At 31.4% G+C, this 27,957-nt stretch overlaps 1 protein-coding gene across 1 annotated transcript; it reads left to right on the top strand.

The window, feature by feature from the left end:
• LOC140433513 (uncharacterized) lies at positions 1–27,957 on the top strand. The gene is made up of 3 exons (XM_072521497.1): positions 1–128; positions 24,316–24,613; positions 27,645–27,957. The coding sequence occupies exons 1-3, from the start codon at positions 117–119 to the stop codon at positions 27,839–27,841; spliced, it is 507 nt and encodes a 168-aa protein (XP_072377598.1). The 5' UTR covers positions 1–116; the 3' UTR covers positions 27,842–27,957.

The raw sequence follows: 27,957 nt of genomic DNA, 5'->3' as shown, positions 1-27,957 counted from the left end.
TTACAACCGGTGGGAGACAATAAACAAGGTTGTACCTATATATAATACTCCCAGTATTGTTAACAATAAAGTACTTTACCAGATCTCTCGTGGGTACTTGAACTATAAGTGTCAGAATGCAAATTGTAGTAAGTAATCAATTTATTATTTTAAATATTTGCAAAGAGAATAATGTTAGAAAAGCAAAATAGTGAATAATATGGCCAATTTTGAGTTAAAATTTAAAAAATAAAAGATAAAAAGATGTAGTAATTATGTCCATAGACATAATGTTATTTTTTAGGCTATATTTACGAGATCTATTTTTTTTCTTGTTACTATTCTGATAAATTACAAATGATTCTTCTATAGTTGCCACGCAAGGCTTATTTTTTCTTCACATATTCTATAATTTTTGGCTTAAAATTCTTTTGCTATATTTTTATTTCATACACTGTATAATTTTATTTTTTAAAATTAGACACTTTTATTACAAACGTATCGAGATTTAATAATCTTCTAGCATTGTACTTCTTTCCTGTACAATCTCCGAAATAGACATAATTGTCTATACTATCGAATACCTAATAATAATAATGTATAATAGCGAATATATCAGTAATTTTGTGTTGGTAGTATCTATTTACGCCGACTTTTAAATAAGAAACACATATTTTTATACATCTTTATCTAGAATTTTCAAAAAATTTTGATTAATAAAACTAATTATACTTTCTTTCTAAAAAAAAATGCGGATTCTTAGAGAACAAAACACACAGCAACATACTATAGTTTCTTGTCCTTACTTCTTTTTTTTTAACTTATGTATACTTCTTCTTAGTAAAGTACCACCTTATTTCTATTCTATTCTTTTTGTATTTTCTTTACAGCCGTTCTGAAAAGCTCCATAAAGTTGAAGAACACTTGAACCATACTCTGAGATTACGGAGCCAAGACATTTTCTCTTCTTCCAACGAATTATAACTTGCGGAAGCTAGTATTTTGTCCCTATCATCAAATGGCCCAGATATTGTAATTTTTGTATCTTTATTTCATTGTTCAATTTTGTTTCGTTCAAAACTCTTCAAGATATTTTTAATATTGTTTAATAAGTTTATTTTTGACGTTTCGATTTCACTTGGAATTTTTTTTTTCGAAAAAAAAAAAAAACAAATTTTGTTTTTTTGTTACTTCGTAAAACATTTTTCTAATAATTTGATTTCATCCGACTCATTCATATTGACAATTCAGACTGAATCTGATTTTATATGTATATTATTTCAAAACATAGATGATGTATCCTAGATATATCATTGATTTACTAATAATGGTATTTTCTTTTTATCGATTTTCATATAGGTAGCATAATTAGAGCCGCTTCTTTAATTTTTCTCTTTTTACCATCCGTTTCTTTCAGGACTATATCGTTCCATTCAATCCTATGTTTATTTTCACATGCATATTTACATATTTGAGATCTATCAAATTCTCCATTTTTATTATAACATCAATCTTATACTACGTTCACTTATTCTAACATTTAATGGTCTTATGTTTCACCTAAATAAAAATGATCGCATTTACAAGGTATTTTATAAATACAATTCTTTGTTCTTTTTTGTTACCTGTTAGGTTTAGTTTTACATAAAACAGAATATACAGAACTTTATTCAAATTTAAATATTATTTTACCAAATTATCAAACAAGATTAATTACATCTCATTACGGCAAGACAACTCATTTTTATGAAGTACCGAAAGTTCATAAAGCATTTACACCAATTAGACCTATTCGTAGTATCATGAATTCTCCTTGTAGTGAACTGTCAAAATTTTTATTAAATATTATTTAACCATTTGCAAATAAAAAAACCGCATTTATATAAGGTACACAACATTTTTTTAATAAATTATCGAATATTAAATTAAATTCAAATAATATTTTTGTAACTTTTGACATAAATAGTTTATTTGCAATTTATTAAAGTTTGTTAGATAATTGAGGATGATGATACATTGGCAACTATAACAAGACTAAATGTATCAGTTATAATGTATGAGTATAATGTATAATGTATAAGTTCTTGAGATTATGTGCTGATAATACCTACTTTCAACTAAATAATTAATTCTATAAAAATACAATTTTGGTCTAGCAATGGCCTCTAGTTTATCTCCATTATTAGCCAATACATTTATGGAAGATTTTGAAACAAAATTTCTAAACAAAATTTAAAACCCACAGTATGGTGGAGTATGTAGATGATATATTCTCAATATGGCCTCATGGATCAGAGTTGTTGGAGACATTCCTGAATGATATAAACGATAAAGAAGAGACAATAACATTTACAATGGAAAAGGAATATAGTAACATACTACTTTTTCTGGATATTTTAATCTCAAAGAAAGATACTAGATACGAGACTCAGGTGTATAGAAAACCAACACACACCAACAGATATCTAAATTGCAGATCAAATTACAACATTAATATTAAAAAGGGAATCATTAAATCCTTGTTCGAAAATTACTTGTTCTAACGAAAATTCGTTTTTAAAAGAGAAACATCTGTTTTATTAAAAAATGATGTCTTTGTCGTTTATAAATAAGGAATTTTTAAAAATCAACCGAATGGAACAGAAAGGGATCCTACAGCATCCACAAGGAATATTACGAGGCAAATAACAATACCATAGATAAAAGGATTATCGGAAAAACTTAAAACGATAAAAAATAAATTTAACATTTTAACAAAATTCAAAACAACAAACACATTGAGATCTATTTCATCTAAAACTAAACCTTACCATAAACAAGAAAGAACAAAGAATTGTATTTATAAAATACCTTGGGAATGCGATCATTTTTATTTAGGTTAAATATCAATACCATTGAATGTTGTTAAAAAAGAGAAAAATCAAAGAAGCGGCTCTAATTATGCTAAATGAGACCAATTTCGTTGAAAATTCCTCAGCAGAATGCAGGAGGATCTGGTTGTAATCGAATGAACTATCTTACAATAATATCGTCCCAGGAAAGCAACTCAACAATATTGGCAGTATCATTTTAAAGTCATCTACTTTAAAATATATAATATATGTCTGAATTGTCAATATGAATGAGTCAGATAAAATTAAATTATTAGAAAAATGTTTCTCCAAGTAACAAAAAATTAAAATTTGTTTGTTTTATCAAAATTTTGTATTTTGAGAACGATTTCCGAAATGAAAATCGAAACATCAAAAATAAACTTGTGGCTTATTCCCAATTAAAATAGTAATTAAGATATTTTTAGTTTTCTTCTGTAAAGATACATCTTAAAAATTCCCAACTTTTTCATCATCGCTTTAGTCAGCATAGCTGCTTCTATGATAATAAGTATACCAAGATACTCAATATAATATAATACCTCAACATATGCATTGTTAAAGTTATTTTTTAAAGTTAAAGTAAATTTCAATTCGTGTTCTTAGTTCTTGCTCTTGGTAAATATGAGACACATGATAAAACAATTCTCATAAAATCTGAGATAACATGATTAAAGTAACAGGGTAGTCTGAGTCAGAGAGCGGCGTGATCAGCGCCATGCAGAATTTAGGGATACTATTTAGTTGGGTTATAGACTAAATTTTCGCACTAAAGGAAATATAAAACTCTTATTGACATAAAACCATATCAAATGCAATTTTCATAAATCTATATTTATAAAAATGAATCGCCGAAATGTTTGCACGGGCGTCACTTCAGAACGACCTCACCAAATTAGGTAATTATTTTTTTGTTGTGTTTGTTATTATTAGGAGAAGTTTTGTATAAAACATAATTTTTAAAAAATTGTACGGAACGACTTCAAAAACAGTTTTTTTCTTATCGCAATATAACTAATAGATGACGCCATACTATGACTAACAAAGGAAACTAGGATTAACAAAATAAATGTTGTTCCACCACATTGAATATACCGGTTCTCGTTCGATTACGGACATCAAGCAATATTGGTTGCGGTTAGTACTTGGATGGATGGCCGCTTGGGAGTACCGCATGTTGTTGCAATGTGAAACCTTCCTTCTTCGAAATGGCTGGACCGATTTTTATGAGATTTTACATGTGTATTCTGTAGGTCTAAGAATAGGTTGTTATCGATTTTTCATACCCCTAAGGGGTAAGGGTTTCATACCCCAAAATTTTTTTTTATTTTTTAAACAAAATTACAAATACATACAGCCCTTAATTTTCACCCCCTATTAATAACCTTTTTTTTTAATAGGCATATTAGTGTCTCAGAGTTAGTTGCCATACTTCTTCGAAGCGGCTTGACCGATTTTAATGAAATTTTATATTTAAATTTGTTAGGTATGAGAATCGATCGTGATCTATTTTTTATACCTCTCAGGAGCAAGGTTGGTCCATTCCAAGCATGTTTTTTTTATTTTTCGAACACAATTTTTTTATTTTTTTTTATGATGTGGCATTAACAATACATACAACTTCTAATTTTCACCCTTCTATTACCAACCCCTATTTTTTTATAACGAAATTAGGGTGACGGAGTTATTAGTGTCACAGAGTTAGTTGCCACACTCTTTAGAAACGGCTATTCGATTTTTATGAAATTTTATATGTATATTCGGCTGAATACTCTGAAGTTTCTTTTAGGAAAGTTATTTTCATACAAATCAGTTGATACACATAAACTACTAGTAAAAAAGAAGAAATGGAAGAAAAGAGAAAGGAGTACCAAAAAATGTAAGGAAGAGCTCTGAATAGAAAATTGTAATTGTAATAATTGCAATTCTGTAATTTATAAGTTGGATGAGTATTTTGGTTTTAGTATTGTACAGTTTGTATATTTAAATTAAAAATAATTAAAAGTATTTTCATTTCTTCTTCATCGTACTTCTCATTTGATTTAGAAGTGAATCACATAAGTAAAAATATAAAAAACGGGAGTATATAAATATTGGAGTGTATGTATTGAACATAATATATTGTTAATTATGTCGTTGTTCTCCTGTAAACTCTTCAAGGTCTTCGGATATCATAAAGATGTATAGCATATCATAAAATTTGCATATACATGCAATATATTTGCATTTTACTAACAAAATACTCCATTTAAATTAATACCTGTACTCTTTTAATAGTAATCTTAACTAATAATTATAATTTACACGATTCTCTACGGTTAGACAATTAAATTAATTTCATAATATAGACAAATTATATTTATTTTTATTGCCACACCCAAGATTGTTTGTACTATTTTTTATTTAATTACTTAATTTGAATGTCTTGTTACAAGGGCACAAGAGCAAGAAGTGATACGCGAATTTAGATTTATTCTTACTTATTTATTAAAATTATTGTCAAACTCTGTTATATGACTTTTATAACTCGTTACAACGTTTACGTTTACCAAATAAACAAGAACTATAAGCAAGAGTACAGTACAAATAAAAGGGATATGAGGATGATATAACCATAGTAGCAACAGATAAAAGAGCATTAAAGAAAACCTTACAAGAAATATAACGAAGCTAAACTGAGAGGACTGGAAATAAATGAAAATAAAACAAAATACATGAATGTTAGCAAGAAAAAGATGATACAAATGACAGTACTGACAATATAAGCATACAGTTTCGAAGAGGTTTTTTTTAATGGCATAGACATTAGTCATTCAGCCAATTGCAATATATTCTCCAATCAGACAAATGCACAACCCTATCCCTAATAGAAAACTAACGGATAATTAATATTAAAGAGGTTGAACCATTCAAATATTTGGGTGTAGTAGTCAACAGAAGAAATTAAAGTGTAGATACAAAATAAAGAATTAAAGCAAAAAAAAGCGTTTTATAGAAATAAAAAAATGTTTAGAGAGTTTAAGCCGAAACACAAAAATGAAAATCTACAAAACAATCATAAGAGAACATAGTTAGAGCAATAAAAGCACAAAGAATTAGATGATATGAACACATAATGAGAAAAGAGAAGAGCAATCCGTTAAGAGTTATAAAGGAATGGATACCATCAGGTAAAAGAACCAGAGGTAGACTTAAACTAAGAGGGAGACAACAATCAAAGAAAGAGAAGAATCCCCCACACAAATAGGATCATTAAGTGAAAACAGCTTCAGCTTCTTCGGGAACATATATATATATATATACATATATATATATATATATATATATATATATATATATATATATATATATATATATGTTGCATACTATCAAGACAGGTTTAATGTACTACTTCCATTAATATAATAGCAAGAGCTCCTAATTACCTTTTAATCACACTATTTTTGTTTTATTTTCTGTTCTCTATGGATCAGTCAAAACACGCCATTAAAAGATGTCACTAACAAAATTTTAACTTTCCAACTAAATTTTAAAATGTATTTTGTCCATTATTTTACATGTTATATTTTATATGTGTGTTTTTAATATTGAGTGTCGTAGCTTTACACAAATAATCTCAATGACTAGTAAGTTGTAATGACAATTTGAGATATGTTGTAAATATTTACACTTTCTTCTAACTACAGTGTCTTGAAGAAGGAATAAAAGAATTCCGAAAGCTCGACCAAAAGTCAAAAGAGTGTTTCTATAACATCCCCGCCAAACCTACTGACTGCAGCCCTAATAAACTGTGTTGTTTGTTTATATCGACAGTCAATAATATCCAGTATTTCTTTATATATATATTTCGTTACAATTTTCTCCACTCATTTGGATTTGTACATAGGTTCCTTCAGTTTCTCACTTACATAATTTTGATATCTCTGATGACCCGGTTCCCTCTTTGATAACCTGCTCCATCTCTCTCTAGGTCTTCCGTTTGGTCTTTCAGTTTCTTTTTTTCTTCTCTCTATGTATTGCAGCCATGTCAGTCTCTGCGCTGTAATAAATCTAACTATATCTTCTTTCTTTATAGTGTCTCTTATTTCATGGTTCATTCTTCTTCTCACTTCTCCGTTTTTTATTCTTATTGAGCCCATAATTTTTTTGAGGATTTTTCGTTGGAATATTCTTAATTTTGCTTCATTTTTATCTGTGAGGCACATTGTCTCAGCTGTGTATGTAACTACTGGTCTGATTGCAACTCCTCTGTTTATTCTTAGTTTCATATTTTTCAAGTTCTTGTCCTTCATTTAGTTGCCTGCTAGTATTCGCCCCGTTACTTCTTCACTTCTTTTATTTTGCCATTCACAATTACCCCGAGTATTTAAATTAAGATTTCTATCTTGATTTCTCTTGACTTGTTATTTTCTTTTCTAGAGCAGTTAGATATTTGGTTTTTCCTTCGTTAATTTCTAGACCTCTTCTCCTTACTTCATTTGCAAGATTGTTAATGCTTTTTTTAATCGTTCCTTATCTCTTCTCATAAGAATTATGTCATCTGCATATGCTACTATTTGTGTTACCTGCCTATCTACTATTATTTCCTCTGTCCTTGACTATTCACTGCTATTTTGAATAGTTTGGTTGACTGGGAATCACCTTGTCGCACTTCTCTTTTTATTGCAATTGTGTTTGGGCTATCTTCTTCTGTTATTTTAGCTCCAGATCCATCTATAGTCATTTTTTTTAAATCTGATTAGCTTTGCCTACATATCTTGATTTTTCATTTTATTAAATAATTTGTTTCTTCCAATACAGTCAAAGGTTTGTCTGAAGTCTACGAAGAGGGTGTGGAGTTATATGTTGTGTTTATGGCATTTTCGTTTGTTTATGTAATTATGAGGATCGTATTTCTAATGGATTTGCTTTCCATGCATCCTTGCCGGTAGTTCCCAATTTTTTTCTCTGTAAATTAAGTGAGTTTTTGTCTGATAACGGTTGCTAGAATTTTGTATGTCTTTTCCAGTAGAGATATTCTTTTACAGTTGTTAGAGTCTGTTACTTCTGCTTTCTTAAATATTGGTATAATTCTGCCTCTTTTCTAATTATGAGGCATTTTTTTTGCTTCCCGTATTCTATCTATTATGTTGTAGAAGCTTGTTGATAATTTTTGCCGTCTGTACTATAATTATGGTAAAATATCACAAGGATGTATAATCCTGAAATCTCGTTTCTCCTAGCATCCCAGAAATATCTGAAGGTTAGTTGGCTCTGTGACATTACCGTCACGGCTATAGTACTAATATATTAGTCAAATTTTCTAGGAGGTGGTGAGATATGGCCAGACTTTAGTAAATTAAGATAAATTTTGAAAAACAAAAGATGTCCACATTTTGTAAATATTTGCTCGAAGCAGCAAACATAGAGAAAAGGTAAATGTTGCGTATAAAACTATTAAAATCGAAAACGAGAAAACGAAAAGAACCACAACAACGATGTGATAAAGCAACAGAAAGGAGACAAAGGAAACATTAAGGAAATTAAAAAACAGAAAATCGCCAGACAAAATAGAGAATAAACTCTCCGAAGTACGGAGGACCAGATCTGACAAAACAATACTAAAACTAATCCAAAAAATAATAGAACAAAACCGAATTTTTCCAGAATGGAGATCAAGCATCCTAATACATCTTTTCATAAAAGAAGACAAATCGGACCCGGAAAATTATAGAAAAATTAATTTATTAAACACAACACTAAAATCAACAACCAAAGTGATAACAAATAAACTGAATGAAAACACAACACTAGCAAAAGAACAATAAGATTTTAGGTCGGGAAGATCATGCACCGACGCTATATTTATAGTGAGCAAGTGCAAGAAAAATCATTATAATACAACAAACCGGTATATCTACGTTCCGTGGATCTTAAGAAGGCGTTTGACTGGGTCAAATTAAAGGACTTCTTCTTCTTCTTCTCGTAGCACTACAACCCGGGGTGGGTTTTGGCTGACTGCACAACTTGCTTCCATCTTGAACGGTCGTCCATAATAGTTGTGTCAGTGGGCAGCCCTATTGTTCTTAGATCTGACCATATATTGTCTCTCCATCGTATTCGTGGACGTCCTAAGGGTCTTCTTCCTGTGGGGGCTTCCTCCCATATTAATTTGGCAAGGCGGTTATTAGGGAGTCTATGGACATGGCCAGCCCATCTAAGACGTTGGGATTTAATCTCTTGGACTATATCGCTCGCTCTATACATCGGCTTGACCTCAGCATTTGTTCTCATTCGGTATTGGTTGCTATTAATGTCGTGATAAGGCCCAAAGATTCTTCTGAGGATTTTCCTCTCAAAAATTAAAGTACGTGATCCACTTATTGGACGTATTGGGCCTTTAGGAATAATCAAAACGATTAAAAATATCTACCAAAACAACACAACAAAAGTAAAAGTAGAAGAAGAACTAACTGACCTTATTGAAGCTGGCAATGGAATAGGATAGGGAGATTCCTTGAGTCCTCTATTGTTCAACCTGATTATGGATGAAATAATAAAAAAAGTAAGAACTAAAAAGGATACTAAATGGGAGAAAAACTACTTAAAATAATCTGCTATGCAGACGACGCAATACTACTCTCTCAAAGTGAAGATAATTTACAACGTATGCTGCACCGCCAGAAAATTTAACGTGTTAATTTAACGGTTTAAAACAGAAGTGGAAGATCAAGTAAATAAAGCAAACAAAACCGCAGATTGTCTGAATGAAACAATATGGAGAAATAAAAATATCGGCAAAGAAGTGAAAGGCAGATTTTACAAAACAGTCATCAGACCAATAATGACATGAGCGGCAGAAACACGACCTGACACAGAGAGGACAAAAAGTAAACAGCAGAGATGAAAACACTTGATGGTAAAACACTATGGGACAGAGCTAGAAGTACAGATATCCGACCTAAATGCAAGGTGGAGAACATCAAGGACTGGGAGTATAGACAAATAGAGTAGTAAAGACACCAAGAGACGGTTCTCCAGTAGGAAGACGATCAGTAGAAAGACCACGAAAACGATGGAACGACGACTTATTGGAGGCACATTAAAAAACAGACAGAGTGTCTACATAAAAAGAAGAACAAGAACTATTTCATGGCGCCGATTTTAATTCTTAATTGTTATAAACAAAGAAGCTGGGATAACGGTTTTTTTTATATATTCTCGTATTGACGAAGTTGCTACTTTTAAACCGATACCTAAACTGTCGGCAAAAATAAAACACAGACGTTAAAAATAAATCGAATATAGTTTAATAACCAGCGAATCTTCCTTATTATATTTTATATTCAATTTATAGCATTACCTTCAAACGACGTGCGACTTTTATTTAATTAGCCTTTATTGCTTTATTGTGTTAGTTTCCTACGCCATTATTCATAATTATTAGAATAAGTGTAGCAAAAACCCTCTCATTATTTTTATTAATGACCAGAAATATAAACAAGGAAAGGCATCAGGGACACCTGTGTTAATAAACAAACAAATAAAATGTGATGGACGAATGCTAGGTGAAGAACGACAATTTATTTTCAAAAAAGGTTTGCTAAACTTATTAAAAATAATTTACCAGCATTTGTTGAAAAATATATAATCATATTTTTTATAAGATCAAATAAACAATTTTATTTGAAAATGAAATTATTTTTTCTTCGATTTTAATTATAACTAATTGCTATACAAAGTTTTGTTAAAACGTACTTTACATAAATTACTTGATCTTGTACAGTGTGAATATTGTTTTAGCATTCAATAAGTTGATTCTCTTGACATTTTTCTTTTCCCATTTATCGTTCTTCTTATTGCGTTCCTCTTCTCCTTTGAATGTTACCGACCAATATGACAAGCAATTCTAGCTTTATACATATAGCAATACTAAATTTGAAAATCACTGAGCGCGCATATTTTACAGATAATCAACAGGTATAAATAGGCATAAAAAAACAGATTTCTTATAACTTTATTTTGTTGGTATCATACATAATGATACATATAATTCAGTGTAAAACTTGGGTTTCCATATTTTCAGCTAATTTCTTATAATTGGGAATACATTTAGAATTCCCGGTCCTTAAATAATTATATAAATGTTAGTCATTAAGCTTTGTTAGGTATTTAGATTTCAAATATTTCATATTTGAGAACAAAGACTTGCAATTGTATGTTGTTGCACAATATGAATAAATTTTTAGCGCACATTTCCTTAAAATACGTTACTTATTTTCATCGTCTAAGTTCCAACGCATTTTATCATTACTATGCCCTTCTAAAATAATATCACTTTGCAAGTTTATTATTTCTAATTCTAGGTATTCGATATTACGAAGCTCGAAACACTGAAACTATTTCAAAGACATCATCGTCAGTAACATTGAATGGATTTATGAAAAATCTTAGAACGGGTTCTAACGCTGCAAAATCTTCAAATCTAGAAAAAAAACTCTTCCATAAGATTATCTATAATTTCTAAATATGATGTAGCAGTAAAATTTGTATTATTCAAATTTAAACTCTCAACAGTATATTTTATATTTGGGAAATGTGATACCTGTGATAAATTGGCGAAAAGATGATGTGTAGATGGGATTTCAACAACACTAACTTGCATTTGAATGCATTTATTGCATTAACCATGTCAGTGATATGCTGATTTTTCTCTTGTATTTTTAAATTTAATTCATTCAAATTTGCCGTTATATCTGTCAGAAATCCGAGGTCGATAATCCGATAATTATTTTCTAATTGCTCGTAAAATTCGCCTGTTGATGCAATAAATTCCTTTATTTGTGGCAAAAGCATTATCGCTCAAGTATTTTACCTCTGCTCAGCCACCTCACTTCAGTATGTAAAAGAAGATCTATGAACTGAACGTCCTCATCTTCTAAAAGTAATTTAAACAATCTGTCTTGCATAGCTCCCGATCTTGTGGAATTAAAATTTTTTGTTACTATTGTAAATACGTGTTGAAAACCGATTGTTTTTGTGCCTAACATTTCCTGATGTATGAGGCAATGATAAGGAATACATTTCTGGAATAAGGAATCCTGTCCACATAAGGCAATAAATCCCTTTTTTTACAAGTCATCGCTGGTGACCCGCCTGTTGTAATTGACGATAACTTTTGTACAGGTAATTTTACATCTGTTATATACTTTTTAAAAGTAGAAAAGATATCTTCTCCTCTGGTACTTTTCTTTAATGGCGGACCTTTAAGGAATTCTACCTTTGTTGTAAAATCAGAAAATACCATCTTCACGAAAATTACTAATTGTGATATATTTGTCACGTCTCTCGATTCATGCATCTGTAGCGAAAAGAAAATACAATTTTTCATATCATTTGCTAATCCTGCCTCCAAATTCTCCGCAATTACTTCAATTCTTCTAGTAACCGTTTGTGATGATAATTGCAACGTGTTTATAGCTGAAACTATTTCCTTTTTATTTTTAAATTCTTCAACAAGTGAATCAGCAGCTTCTAACATGGCTTCTTTCACTAATTCTCCATCTGTAAATGGTTTTTTATTCTTATCTAGCAAATGCGATATTTTATACGACGCGATCGTTACTGCTTTATGTTGTTGCAGTGGTTTAGTAAAAAAACTTTGCTGGTTAGTTATTGAAGATCTTGAAGGAATAATTTTTTTTTCTTCTAATTTTAGAGTTCATTGGATAGTCACTATCAAAATTGATATGAACCGTCTTAAAATGTCGTTCAATATTACTTCTCTTGGGAATCGCAACACTGATATTACACAGCAAACAAATACACTTCCCTTTGTAATCAACGAAACAATATAGATGTCCCCATTAATCGTTGAAATAATATGTTCTTTTTCTTTTACATTTTTCCATGAAGGGTTTTGGAAGAAAATAATTATTTCGGATTGCTTGGTAGTTTTAAATGCACGGTCTACGCGTGGTCTATTCGAAATACGATCACACACTAATGTTTGTTTTTTAACCAGGAGGATCTACTACTAACACTTATACGTCGCTAAATAGTTATTTTCAGAACTATTTAGCGATATATTAGTGTTATTAAGATAACAATATGAATTTAATGCCAAGTACTAGTGGTAATTAGCCTTCCACCTAAAAAACGCCGAGTAGATTTGGGTCATTTGTCATCAAATGAAAAACAATGCATTATAAACATGTACAAACAAATAAAAATTGATAATCCTAGAATGAAAATAACAGCCATGGTAGCAAAAATAAAATCAAGACTTACTAAAGTAATGTGCTAATTTTAGGTGTTGCGAATTCAACTATTTGAATAACTTCTACATAACAATCCAACATTTTTTTATTGTAATTAGAAAAACAAAAAAATATATACTGGAAGTGAATTGGAAAAAATTATTATTCAGACATAAACAAACAAAGTTAGCTTGAAATGACCTAGACAATCAATTAAAAAAGAAGATGTATTTGCTGACTTATCTAGTAACTTTCGTGGGTGTGAATCTGTCTTTTTAGTTTACTCCTCCTGGTTAAAAAACAAACCATAACAAAAAATACGTGCATGTTATTAGATACATTCAACGTTAGCAAACTGTTAATCTATGCAAAACCTTAAACTTAACTGACTACTTGCTGAATATCGCTGTATGTACATTAGTCTAGTCCAGCGAGGGCGCATTAAAAATCGATCAGGGGCGCAATGGCGCCCGCGGGCCCCGCGTTGCCTACCCCCGCTTTAGATAATGGTGTGCTAAAGAATCCTCTGATCAAAGTTCAAACCATTCGCGCAGATTGTACATCCAGGAAATTTTACACTTCTTTTACTGATAATTTTACACTGCATTAGAAGGTGCTGTATACCAAATTTTAGATTATTTTTGGAAATATGTCTCAGGATTTTAATCTTTCTTTCGTTGACATCAAATATTATTTCCATTTCTTTTACTATTCCATATAGCATCTGATTCTTTGTATCTCAATTAATTAATAGGATTTTTAAAATCCGCCTGGATACCCACATTTTGAAAGGTTTCAATATTTTGTTGTTTATTTATTGAGGATAATCAATAACGTATCACTACACCATTCTAATTCTTTTTTTAGAGCAAAAGGGGGTTTTGTTGATCATAACATTTTGTGCTTTTCATAAAAATTGATCAGGCTTGTTTTGTACGAGACATATTTTTCTTCATAATATAATAAAGATTCTCGCTCAATAGTATGGTGTCAAGATATATTCCCATCTGTAAACACGAGCACGTGTTGATATTCGCCCTCTCATTCGTCAAGAGGCTATTAAATATAATTTATTGCCTTAAGCCAGACGGATTCTCATGTTACAGATCCAAACTTGCCAGTCTGTTTAAATTCAAATTGTAACGTGTTGCTTTTTTATTCAAAATGTTTACTTCGTTATGTATCTTTCAGTTAATGAATATTTTATCTTAGCACATTTTCCTTCAATGGAACATTAAATTTTGCTCACAGTGATTAAATTTCAAGAAATTCTTACACTAATAGTTTCAAAAGTAAATATTTTTAAAAATCATAATATACCCAGTACGACCCTGTTTGGCTTTCACGTGCGTTTGTTGACAGATGGGAATATGTAAAACGAAAGAAGTTTAGTTGTTTTCTATAAATATTACCATCTTTGTTGTTTTCATAATAATGTTTTGGTAATTATCTTACTGATCTGTTGTTTACTTGTCTATGAGAAGATCTTCTACAGTGTGAAATTAAAACAGTATTGTCAGCATTGTCGGTGAAGTAGCCAAGCAGGCAAGCGGTCGACTCGCAGCTGTAGTTGACGCGGGTTCAGATCCTGGCCCGGTGTACAGAAAAACTAAATGAATCTGCAAAGTAGACTAGAATCTTTGGCTTACGGTGGAGCAGTAATATATTGACATTTTAAAACAACGAATTGTTGAACAATGTAGGGCAATTTCCACCGACACATTTGAACGAGTACGACAAGAGCTTAGAAATAGGATGCATTACTGTCAGGAAGTAGATGGAGTACATTTTGAATCCTTACCATAAGAACTGGTTGTTAAATATTTATTAATTAAATGAGAAGCTACAATTTTAGTATTTATTTAATTTATTCATCAAAATGAGCTTAACAAAATTATTATGACTGAATAGGTATTTTCAATACCTTTTAAACGAGGTATCACTTGCCATAAGATCCCATTTAAAATTACCTGTCACAGTGGCGCTTTAACGTTATATATCACTATTATGTCAGCTGTTATGACTAAAGCTCGGATTTATAGGCAACAAAAATTGAAGAAAAAGGCGCCTATATAGGCAAAGATGTTTATTAAAAAAGGCAGGAATATTAACATTTAGGCAAAATATAGGCAATAAAGGAATATAACTTATTATTTATTGTACAAAGTGAATTAACGTAATATTAACTTAAGGCAGGTATATTTACACATCATAATCATAACATTAGTATAAATAAACTAGTAACTAAATAACTGTAAATTAATAATTAAACATTGTAACCACGTAAAATTTTATCATTAATAGAAACAACTAAATGTTTTTCAATATTTTCTGTCTTAAAACTATGTCTTCGATCACTTAAAATTAATTTGTACATTGAAAACGAACGTTCGACATCGACAGATGTAATTGAAGCATATTTCAGAGCGGATAATAAATCTGGCATAATTTGAAATTCCCTGGAAAATGTCCATTCAAAACTTTAGCAACATTAGATAAAAACCAAAAACCTTCATTCTTGTCGAAAACATATTTCATTTTTTTTTAAATTAATTCACCGTTACTTCCAGGTGCCGATTTAATTTTCGTCTTTAAATTATCTATTAATTTTACTGACTCACATAAATTTATCTCTTGTTTTTCTAATAAGGTAATTGTGGTAACTATTAATTTATAATTGTCATTGATATAAGCGAGTTCCTGTTTAAATTTGGGATTTTTTAATATTTTTTTTGCTTCTCGAATGGCTTCGGAAATATCATCATCAAATTCTGACATAACTAATTCTATTTAATTGCAGTGTTCAAAGTAAAAAAAAAACTGCTTCGAGCCAGGTTCCCCACCTTGTAATTACTGGTTTAGGTGGCAAAGGGACACCGGGAAGTCTTTCTTTATATATTTGCACCCTCAACGGAGCCTTTACAAAAACTTTTTTCATAAAATTTATAAAATTATTTACCAACGGAAACAGATTTCTTATTTCTTCAGCAATTCTATTTACCCCGTGGACTACACAAGTGCAATAAATTAAATTAGGATAAAAAATCTTTAAATTAACAGCAGCTTTTAACATATATGCCGCAGCATCTGAAAGCATTAAAACTATTTTATTCACTGGTATAGCGTTGGGTAAAAAGAGGTTTGTTAAACTATCTTGTATAAATCGACTTATTGTTAAATTGTTTGTTTTTTCCAATTCTTTAACGACAACTAAATAAGGTTTTCTCGCAAAGTTTTCGTTCAAAATTCCAATCATTAAATTAGCTATATACGTGCCGCATACATCTGTCGTTTCATCCGCGATAATATACAAAAAATTGCCCTCTAACTCCCGCTTAATTTTTGAAATACATTCCACATAACACTTTTCCACAGTATGTTTTATCAATGTACTCTCGTTCGGTAAGGATTTATTAAGATATTTTTCGAAAAAGCATTTAAAACTAGGGTTATTAACTTTCTATAGAGGAATGTTGGATGCAATTATCATCTGGCATAAATCAAATTTAAATGCGTCTTCCTCCTTTTTTTTTTAACTGCTTAAACTATCCCGCAGAGATATTTGGGCTAACTTAAAGGAATTTGATTTTTCCAAATTACGTGTATGAAGTGGGATTCCACAATGCTGGTCAATAAAATACTTTTTTCTACTTGAAATCTGAGAATTAAAAAAAAAAAAAATATAATTAGAATTCTAAAACCGCTTTAGAATTTAGTTATGTTGTGGGACGAGAAAAAATAAAACTTACCCATTTGCTGCATGGTTTACAAAATGCTCTATCTCCTTCTAGAGAAAGTTCCGAATAAGGTGCGATTCATAGCCTTAATTTAGATGTCATCTTTTCACACAAATGTCTAAAACGTTTTAAAACGTGTTCTTTGCTTTTCGGTATACGCAACAAAACTAAACTAGGATATAGCAATTTGTGACTAAACTCTGATACAGTAACCGACTGTGCAACTGATAATAAACTAAGAAAGCTTAGGGATTTCCAAATAATGAACCCTCAAGTCTCGATCAGGTACATTTTCCTAGAAATCTGTTATATAAACAACCCATTGATATTTTATTATTGACCCAAAATTTTATTATAGAATGGTTTAGTAATAGAATAATGTCATGGGTAGTAGCATGAAATTTTAAAAAAGGCACAAATATGCGGAATTTACGAAAAAAGGCAAAAAGTGCAAAAAACAATTATAATAGGCAAAATAGACAAAAAAGGCATTTTGCTATAAACCGAGCTTTAGTTATGACAGTTCAGAAGCCTACGTCTGTTTATTACCTCCCTACAAATTTCACTATTATAACAATGACCTTTCAAAAGATACCCGGGGGGGGGGGGGTGTAACAACGGACTTTTGACTAGTACTGTATATAAGACTGTGCACTATAATAGAGATCAAAATTATATTTCGTTCTGGTCTTCCGATTGAAACCCCTATGTTTCTGATCGAATTTAACACTGTTTAAAATAACGTCCTGCTATACAATAATTTTTACGTTGTCCGCAATTTATATTTATTATCGAGGTATACCTCCCTTTTTGCTTCCATTCGGAGTCTATTTTGTAGTTGGTTTATTTTCTTCCTGAATCCACTCTTCTAATATGTCCGCACTAGGTTAGTCATTTTTCTTTATATAATCGATTATGTCGGAGTTAGTGTCCATTCGTTTTTGAACCTGTTTGTTATTTATTTTATCCCATTTTGTAACTTGAAATCTTATCTTCTCCTCTGTTGCCCTTATTTCGAATTTACCAAGTTTTACTCGTCGCCAATTTATGTTGTGACCGAGGAGCAGAAAACAAATGGGCTCTAAATTAGCGTTTGGCACTTTATTATTAAATTGTAAAATACAAAACTAACTACAACTAAGCTTCTACATAAGGAGCCAAGTTAACCTCTCATTCTGTCGCTTGGCGGGAACCATTCCTTCTACTTCTGATATATTTCTTAAAGCTAAGTTTACACGAAGTATTTCTTAAGATACTACACATCCCACGTTTTTTTTTAACTATATACTGCTTCGTTTTTATGTAAAAAGTAATACCGTTTCCATTAGTTCATTACTAATATTAGCCGGTTCTGCTTAATTAATAGGTACAGTTTGTATCATACCAATAATTACTAAAAGGAAATGACCAAGGATCGTTTTCTTTCATTGAGAATATGTGTATAATACGTATATGTGACTCTTTTTGTAATCTTTAAGTCAAGCATGATAATAGAGTTGTACGTTTTAAATAATTTGCCCATTAAAAACCGACAACAATAGCAGAAGAAGGTCATAAATATATTTTCACGGATGAATATTTATTTGGAAATCTAATATGCACTTAATGGAAATGTGATGTATCAATTACGGATATAATAATCGAGAAGGAAATAGCAGAATAGGCAACAGCAAAGAAATAAGGGTGGTATTTGTTGAAATATTGATATCAACTAAACAAAATTTAAATATTAGAGCTATATGTCATTTACAGTAAGTTAAGGTTGGTACAATGTATGTAAACTGTCAATTGTATTTACTTTTGGAACAAAATAAAGTCAGTCCTGTATACTCTATTGGTTCGAGCCATTTAAAAGTTTTAACAGTATTAGATATATTTCCAATGAGACATAGAAAATATAGAAAAAGATCACCTAGTAATATAACCAATTCAATTTACACGAGAATAGAAAATGTTTTTTTAATAAAAAAATCACACCCTGTTAGGTTCAAGCACACAACGGTCAAAACTTTCGTGTGTGAGGTAAGCGCTTGGCTCATTCCGTCTTATCGGTACGATCAAGGTCACTACTTAATTAGGGATATGCAGATATTATAATAATTACTGAAAGTCTAAAATATTCCAGGGTAATCAGTGAAATAAAAGGAAAGAAAAATATTGGTGAAGTGAACTAATTTACAATGAGATAAAGAAATAATAGAAAATGAAAAAGGGGAAATAAATAAATTTTGGAAACTTTAATTTGCAAAGAAATCTACACTCGAACTTAACGCATGGACAAACTTTCCTAAAAACTAATAAGGTTGAACCTTATGTGATTGAATACGTTCTTAATCCAAAATGTATTACAAAAATTTGTTTTAATTTTTTAATTTTTTATTTTAATTAAACATACTACTGATACGCGAGCGAGTGTCCATGCGCTTTGAAATCTTTTACTGCCTTTGATAACTTATATCAGCGTAACATATTTCCGTCCAAAGTAAGGACTATTCTAAGGTTTCGGTAAAGAAGATATTCTAAGCGACTACCAATGCGGCTCTCTTGTCGGAAGGTCAACTGTAGATCAGGTATTTACCATCCGACAAATATTAGAAAAAAACTGGGAATTCAACCGCGACGTGCACCAAATTTTCATAGATTTCCAGCAAGCATATGATTCCATAAAAAGAAGCAAATTGTGGATAGCAATATTAAAAATGGGAATACCAAGAAAATTAGCGAATGAATTAACGCAAATGTGCGTGACAGACTCATATGCACAAGTAAAGATAGAAAGCATCCATGCCATTTGGTATAAATTCAGGACAGGAAGGGAGACCACTTGTTACCGTTGCTGTTTAATTTTGTTTTAGAATATGCAATAATTAAAATATCGTCTGAGCTGACAGGAGGATTTGCTGATCAAGAATGAAAACTGTTGCTGGTCTTTGCTGATGATATAGATGCAATCATGCAGTCACGCACTCTACAAGAGACGTGAGAGAGGTGTTTTCACAGCTCGAGGAGGAAACAGGTAGTCTGGGTCTCCGAATAAATGAAGAAAAGACGAAACACATGGTAGTAACCAAAAATCCAAGACCAAGACCTAGGCAGAACATCATAATTATTGATCACAACTTCTAAGTAGTAAAGGAGTTTAAATACCTGGAGCGATAATCACAGCGGACAATCACATAGAAAAATAGGTCTCAGCAAGGATAGCTGCGGGAAATAGAGCAATATACTCAAATTTCAACATTATTATGATCGAAGCTGCTAAAAAGAAAATCTAAATTAACACTGTACAAGTCGATTATTCGCCCAATTATTACATATGGCAGTGAAACATGGACTCTCAACCAGCGAGAAATCAATAAGCTTCTAGTATTTGAAAGAAAGGTTTTCAAAATAATATTTGGCCCTCAAAGAGATGAATTCACAGGAGATTGGAGAAAACGCCGCAATGCTGAATTGGCGACTTTGTATGGAACTGAAAACATAGTTAGACATATCAAGGCAAACCGAATAAGATGGGCAGGTCACGTGGTACGATCAGAGGATGACAGAGTGTTAAAAACAGTGTTTTTTGAAAGACCAGATGGTAGAAGATCAGTAGGCCGACCGAGAAAAAGATGGAAGGATGATGTTGAAGCCGATTTATCTATAATTGGGGTACAACAATGGGAAATAGAAGCGCAAGATCGTAGAGGATAGAGGGCGATAGTGGATGCGGCGAAGACAAACTCCGAGTTGTAAAGCCAGTGAAGAAGAAGAAAGAAGAAGAAAGTAAGGACTATAGAAAAGATCACCCTTTGAAAGTGTAGGGGTAAATTCGAAAACGTCCAATTAGACACACATACGTTGTCCCATAAATTTTAGTGTTGTTTTTTAAACCAATGGATTCCGATGGAATTAGGAAGCGTGTCAAAAGCGGAATCCTTTGATATACTGTCAGGTTTAACTTTAACAGGAGGGCAGGTGTGATGGGACGCTGAAAGATGGGCGTTTTCAGACTGTCAAGTGTCAATTCTTCTTTCTGGTCTGACGTCTGTGTTAATTATTCTTTTATTTTTTCGAAATTTTTTTCTGACTTCTTCCTTCTGTGATCTATTGATTTTCCTTTCAAGAAAAAATAATAATGCTGTAAAATATTTCCTAGTAGGACTATTTAGAAGTATTAAAATTGGACATATTTTCTTATTAAATAATAGTTTCCAAGAAACCAGAATCCGAACCTGTATAGATGTAACTCAAGGAAATACGTATGACTCAGTTTATTGTGTTTGCATGTCTGCTACACTTTTTTATTTGTCAACTATGATTTGTAATATGAACTGTTTTTATTAAATTATGACTAAGCAGATTATATAATGAAGTTATAATTATGCAATTTAGTTAATTGTCGTGTGTTCATGGAATCGTTTAATAAATTTACAGCAAAGTGTAAGATATGCTAAGAAGTACTTTTACCCCAGCCAAGGAAAAAAAAAGCTGAAAGAATCTTATACAAATATTTGCAGGTTCTAAAAGGTATAAGTATAAGGGGTAGCTGATGAAAAATCCGTGAAGAAGTACAGCTAATTTTGCTGTGTTTTCTTTAATAATTTTAACCTTTTCATGGGCGTGAGCAAATTAAATAGTTTTAAACAATTTTCTTTGACTGGTTAACAATGATATAACTACTCCTAATGATTCATAGTGCCAAAAAAATTTTGCCCCCTCACCTATTTTATTAGGATGGTAGGAATAATGTAAATTCAAAAAGAAACACTTTAAACTAATTTTACTTTATTTAGAACTTATAAAATACAGAATATGTATGCATAAACGAGTAAATACATCTCATTGACCGTGAAATTTCTTAAACAGGGTATTATGCATAATGGAAGATTGCAATAGGTGCAGATATACCGAGTCCTTTTCTCATTTTGCTTAGTACTCCACATCCTACACTGCCTGTAATTTTTTTCCCTGTTTCGCATATGTCTACCAACTTCCGTTAATCTCACTTCATTTGGTCTACTTATCTTTATTAGTATGAACGAATTGACTATATAGCCAGATTGACTAAATAGTAGAAAATTCTGAATCACCATTTGGCAGATCTTCGTTCAGTGGAATATCTTTTCTGTCTAACTTATCGACAGCGCCCATTATCTGGTTATAAACGCGTACAGCTTGGGGCATCACACATTTGTTGTGGAGCCATCTTAATTTTTACGACTGACAAAATCTGTATCTCGCGGAGAGAAACAATTGCTCAAGATGTTGACTGGTTTATTATCCATCCACTTTATTGCAGCTACTTTTTGTTTTGTACTAAACATAAATTCTCCACAGTGCATCTTCGTTTTACTTTTATACATATCTGGTAATCCCTTTCTGTGTGATCTCACCGTATCAACAGCATAAATATTATCATTCAATACCTTTTTCATAAGAGGAAAGGATGTAAAGAAATTATCAAAGGCTATCAAACATCCTTTGTTTTTTAGACGGTTCTTTAGAAACTAGTGTTTTTTTGGTTTTTTGTTACGTCAACGTCTGCCGACTTTTCAGTGTAAATATGGAATTTGTATATATAGCCTGTAATTGAGTCTGTCAAACACAATATTGTATAGCCTTGTTTGACAGGCTTCATGGGCATGTATTGTTTGTCATATCCAGGTTTTCTCGAGGCACTGCATCTTCATTGTTGTTTAGGTGTAAATTTTCAATTAGTTTTTTGTACCTTTTAGATCCAAACTGGGTATCATTTAAAAGAATTCTATTTTTGTTTTTTTTTCCAACATTGTTTTATAGACTTCTGTTTATTGAATCACATACCATTCGAAATTAATTATTGTGTATATCTTCATCGTATCTCTAAGTTATTGTTAACAACCATATTAATTTGATCTTACCGATTCATATGCTTTAAAGTGCTATTTGATATATCCGTAAATATAGTTTTTTATCGACTCGATCTAATGCCTTTTCGGAAATTATTAACCCTATATCGGTTTCAAAGTTATGTTCACGGCTTTTCTTAATCGTGTGATTATCACTGCATCATCTGTCTTTCCTAAACCCACATTGTTTTTCTCACATCAGATTTTCAAAAGATCGAAGTCACTTCGTATTCTTTTCATTGTTTTTTGTTTATTTTGATCTGAAAAGGTATAAAAATTTGTGGAAAACGCTTGAACCATCTAAGGTACGCTGATGACATCGCGTTGATAACCGGTAAAAAAGAAGAATTATTTGAAATGATAAAAGAACTGTACGTAGAAGCTGGAAAGATAGGCCTTAATATGAATTACAGCAAGACCAAAATCATAACAAATACAGATGAAGACATCACAATGAGGATCGGACAAGATGAAATAGAACAAGTTCAGGATTATATATATCTAGGTCAAACTATAAAACTTAACAAAGAAAACCCAACAGCAGAGATAAAAAGACGAGTTAGACTGGCATGGGCGGCATTTGGCAAACTAAGCTGCATTCTTAAAAACAAAAGATATCCACAGCATCTTAAGACCAAAGTATACAATCAATGCGTACTTCCTGTTCTCACTTATGGTTCCCAAACGTGGACATTTACAAAAGCAAACATGGACAAAATCATAAAAACCCAAAGGGCAATGGAAAGACAAATGTTGCACATAAGACTAATGGATAAAAAGAGAAACGAGTGGATAAGAGAGAAAACAAAAGTGAGGAATGTTAGACAAGAAGTTGCAAAATTGAAATGGAGATTTGTAGGACACAATATAAGACAAAAAGAAGACCGATGGAACAAAATTCTTATAAGTTGGAGACCGTGGGAATATAAACGAAGCAGAGGAAGGCCCCAAATGAGATGGGCAGATGATATCAAGAAGCACGTGGGCTCTGGGTGGATGACTATAGCGACAGACAGAGAAGAATGCAAAACGATTGGGAGGCCTATGTCCAAAGATGGACCGAAGAAGGCTAATTAGATAGATAGATAGATCTGATAAAAATATAGTTTGGCTTTAACTAAATGATAGTCTGATGTACTTTTGGTTCCTCTATAAACTCTTAAATCCATTATTTGAATTAATCAATTTTGTTACATCATTCATAGTCTATGATGGATTTTTTATTATTTTGTTGGATATGTTCGTACGTGTGTGAAAATACCTTTATATTTTTAGAAGCCATTCATTATGTGTAATTTGTATTCTGCACATAAGTTTATCAATCTTTTGCCGTTGCCGCTCACTCCATATATATATATATATATATATATATATATATATATATATATATATATATATATATATATGTATATATATATATATATATATATATATATATATATATATATATATATATATATATATATATAAGACATCTTCTAAGAAACAAAAAATAAATCTATGAATTATTCATACTTATTAACCATAAATAAAAAACTAGACTACCCATGCACGTCCTGTGTATTATTTTTCGACTTATAAAACTACTTTTTTAAAAAAAGTTTCTTTTTTATTTTAGGTAATTTGCCTTTGCCTTTTTGTGGCAGCAGTCCATGCAGGTGGCTATGGTTTACTGAACACGAATAGCTACTTGGGAGGTGGTTATGGGGGATACAACGGTTATAATAGTTTAGGATATGGTGGTTACAACGGCCTTTATGGAAAAGATTATGGAGGTTATTCTGGAGTTGGAGGCTATTCCGGTATCGGAAGTTATTCAGGTTACGGAGGTTATGGAGGTTATGGAGGTTATTCAGGTTACAAACCTGGTTATTACAGACCTGGATATGGAGGCAACTATGGAAGTTATAACCCAGGTAAGGAAATTTGAAAGCAGCACCCTTCACCTACGCACTGCCTTCGTTTTTTGTTAAGAACAGGTATAATGAGATGGTTAATACCATCGTACCTAATGTCGTCAGAGATTCTGTTAAAAGATAGACTATTTCTACTTGTTGTTGGTCTACCAGGTCTAATGGGAAGGTTTCTGAATTTGGTAAGGCAAGTAGTCGCGATTTCACGTCGAAAATTCAAATTAGTTGTCGATCTTCCTGAACACTTATAAAGTAAACACGAACTTTGCACTGCAGCATCAATTAACCATGTAAGTATAGACCGATACGATTTCTTACTACGAATACTTATACGGTATCTTGTTAAATCCTCATCTATTCTATCAGTGCCTCCCATAGACTTGTTATACATTCCAACAACATGTGGGCGAGAAACTTGGACAACTTTTTTTTCAGAATGTGAATAACGTTTTACTTGTTGAATAGGATGCACACCATATGAAGTTGATGCCATTGTTACGAGGGCGTTATCCATCCATCTTGTCAACATAATACCATCTTCCTTGTAAATTTTTGAAACCAAATAACCTCAAGTTTGTTTGGACATAATTTTTTTATCGACAAGTGGAACATTTTGTGGTATTCTGTTCTGTCTTATTGTTCCTGTGGCACCATATCCTTTTTTTTAAATACACCATTAAATTGAATCCAGTAAAAAGGTTATCTACATAGATTTGGTAAGGCAGCTTTTGTTGTGGCAAAGTGTCCAACATCGAGAAAAGGGGAGCGGCTGCCTTTCCAAATGCAAGTTGGTAAAAATTGTTCGAATTTGTACATTTCCATTGATAGATCTCAAAATTTACAAGGTAACTAGTTTCGGAGTTAAGGCACCATACTTTATAACCGAATCTTATCGGTTTTTCCCTAGTGAATTGTTTACAATTATGGCGACCATAATATTTCACCATAGACTCATCATAATTAATATTTTCAGTTGGTTGAGAAAGGAACTCTGTAATTTTTTGATTACTGGTCTCAATTTCCACATTTTATCATTTCAATCCATTTGCGTATTATCAGCACAGTGCATGAAACGCATTATTTGAATAAACCTTTCGCGACGCATTGCATCCTTCACTATTTTATTAGAAATGTCGGCTACATTGTCCCAATAAAACCTTTTTCCAGGAAGACAGTTGTATCCAGACACATACAAAATACCTAAAAAACATTAGAGCTCGTTCGAGGTAATCTTCGGATCAGGACAATTTACAAAAAGGGCGTATTTTCTGGTTTCGTCTAAAATATGACCTAGCATTCCGTTATCGAGAAAGTACTCAAATAAATTTATAGGGCTCATATTTTAAAATTGTGAGTAGTCTGCTTTGGAAAAGTCAGATGTTTTTACAAAATCTCCTTATATCTAAGTTCTTTTAGTATACTTTTTTCCCCTTTAGTGATTTCAAAAAACTAGTATTAGGTTCTGTATCAAGTGATGACATACGTGGTGTTTGCTCGTCTTCCATCTCATTAAAAACACTATTGTCTTCTGGTGCACCATCAAAATAACCCAGCTCGTCTTCTGCTAATAATTGTCTTCGGGACATCAAACAATTTACTTTGAAAGTGGAACCAGTTATAATGGAAATCGAATCCGTTAGATTACAGTTGACCAGTACGATTACTCGTATAGTAGTTTACACAATTATTATCTCTACTCATGTTGAATGTTTTTCTAAGAATTACGTTAGAAGTACAGAAATAGTCAAGTGGAAGTTTAAATGTTCTACTAAATTAATTTAACCACGTTTAACAATTGTATCGCCGTCTCACTGTGTTAATTAGAAATATGTAACTGCGTATGTCGTGGATAACATTTTTGCTTAGTAACAATACTTAATAATCTATCTCTCGTTTGTTATTTATAGAAAAATACAGCAAATACAAAATATGTGCTTGATATGATCGTTCATGGGTAATCTTTCATTTTTCTGACTGTATTTCCCTAGTTTTAACTACTTTTTCCGTCGACCGTCCATTTATGATCAATTTTAACACCCTCAAAATCATTGATTAATGACCCCTATTAATGAATGATTTTCTATTAATGAACCATTTCATTATAGGCAACACAACATACATTGCTTGCATAAATTAATTAAACGCTCTGTGATTGGCAGTGACCTGTGGTGTAGGCAACCAAACATATACCTATTTATATTCCCACTAAAAAATTAATTTAAAATGAAGTAGCCGCTGTTAGTACTAACTGTCATTGTATGTCATTATTTATTTTATTGTTTAAAATTCTGTGTATTTGAAAAATCAAAGGATGGATATTGACGAAGAGTTTAATTTAACTCCACCAGAATTTAACTTCTTCTATCACAGAATTTAGAGAGGTCCAAGAAGACTTAAATATAAATTTGTCAAAATGCTATACAGCAGATAATCATTTATCAATATCTTCCTTTAATTTCAGTAATTGTACCATTTCGAATATTAATGTTTACTATAATAAAACTACCACTAAGGAAACTTTGAATAAAGCCAATGAAAGCTGAAAAAATTGTTGTTTATCGTTAAGTAAATAAATATTTAAACTAAGATATCTTTATTTCTGAAAAGTACGGTCGACGGAAAAGTTTTGTAACGAACTCGTGAATTAAAATGGCGATTAACAATCGCGAACATTAACGCGCTCGCTTCGCCCACGCGTTAAAATATCTCAATTGTTAATCGCCCTTATTAATACACTTGTTGGTTATATAACTAATAAAATGCTTTACTAATGATGGTTCGACAAGACATTTGAAAACCGAAAACGTTTTGAAAAACAAACTTTCAATCATTTTGTTAATTTTAAAAATTTTATAATAAACATACATATATCATCATACATCAGAAGTTATCTTATGTATTTTAAGTTTTTTTTTATACTTAATTAGTTAAGAAAATGATTATAATCATAATGAAAAGTAGATTGGGTCATCAATTCCTTTTATAGTTCACATAACTTCGGTTAATTTTTAAATTAAAATAAAATCATTTTTAGGTTATGGAAGTAACTACTACCCAGGCAACAGCGGATGGAACAACTATAATGACAATGACTACAACGGATACAGAGGATACGGATCTTCTTATGGAGGCTACGGATCTTCTTATGGAGGCTACGGAGGTACAAACTTTTTGGGAGGCGGTTACAGACCATATAGCGGCTGGTCGTCATCAAGCAAATACTACAAATGAGTCTTTCTCTAAGGACTAATTATTTGTGATATTATTAAGTATAAGGTTAAAAATATGTTTATATGTTAGTGTTGTATACCAAAAATATGTAAATAAATCAACTTTTGTTAAATTTT

The sequence above is a fragment of the Diabrotica undecimpunctata genome, chromosome 2 (assembly GCF_040954645.1).
Source record: "Diabrotica undecimpunctata isolate CICGRU chromosome 2, icDiaUnde3, whole genome shotgun sequence".
Taxonomy (NCBI): Eukaryota; Metazoa; Arthropoda; class Insecta; order Coleoptera; family Chrysomelidae; genus Diabrotica; species Diabrotica undecimpunctata.
This window is presented reverse-complemented; position numbering and strand designations above follow the sequence as displayed.

Coding starts and splice junctions, on each gene's coding strand:
- LOC140433513 (XM_072521497.1), top strand. Junction 24,614..27,644: donor CTATGGAAGTTATAACCCAG/GTAAGGAAATTT, acceptor AATCATTTTTAG/GTTATGGAAGTAACTACTAC.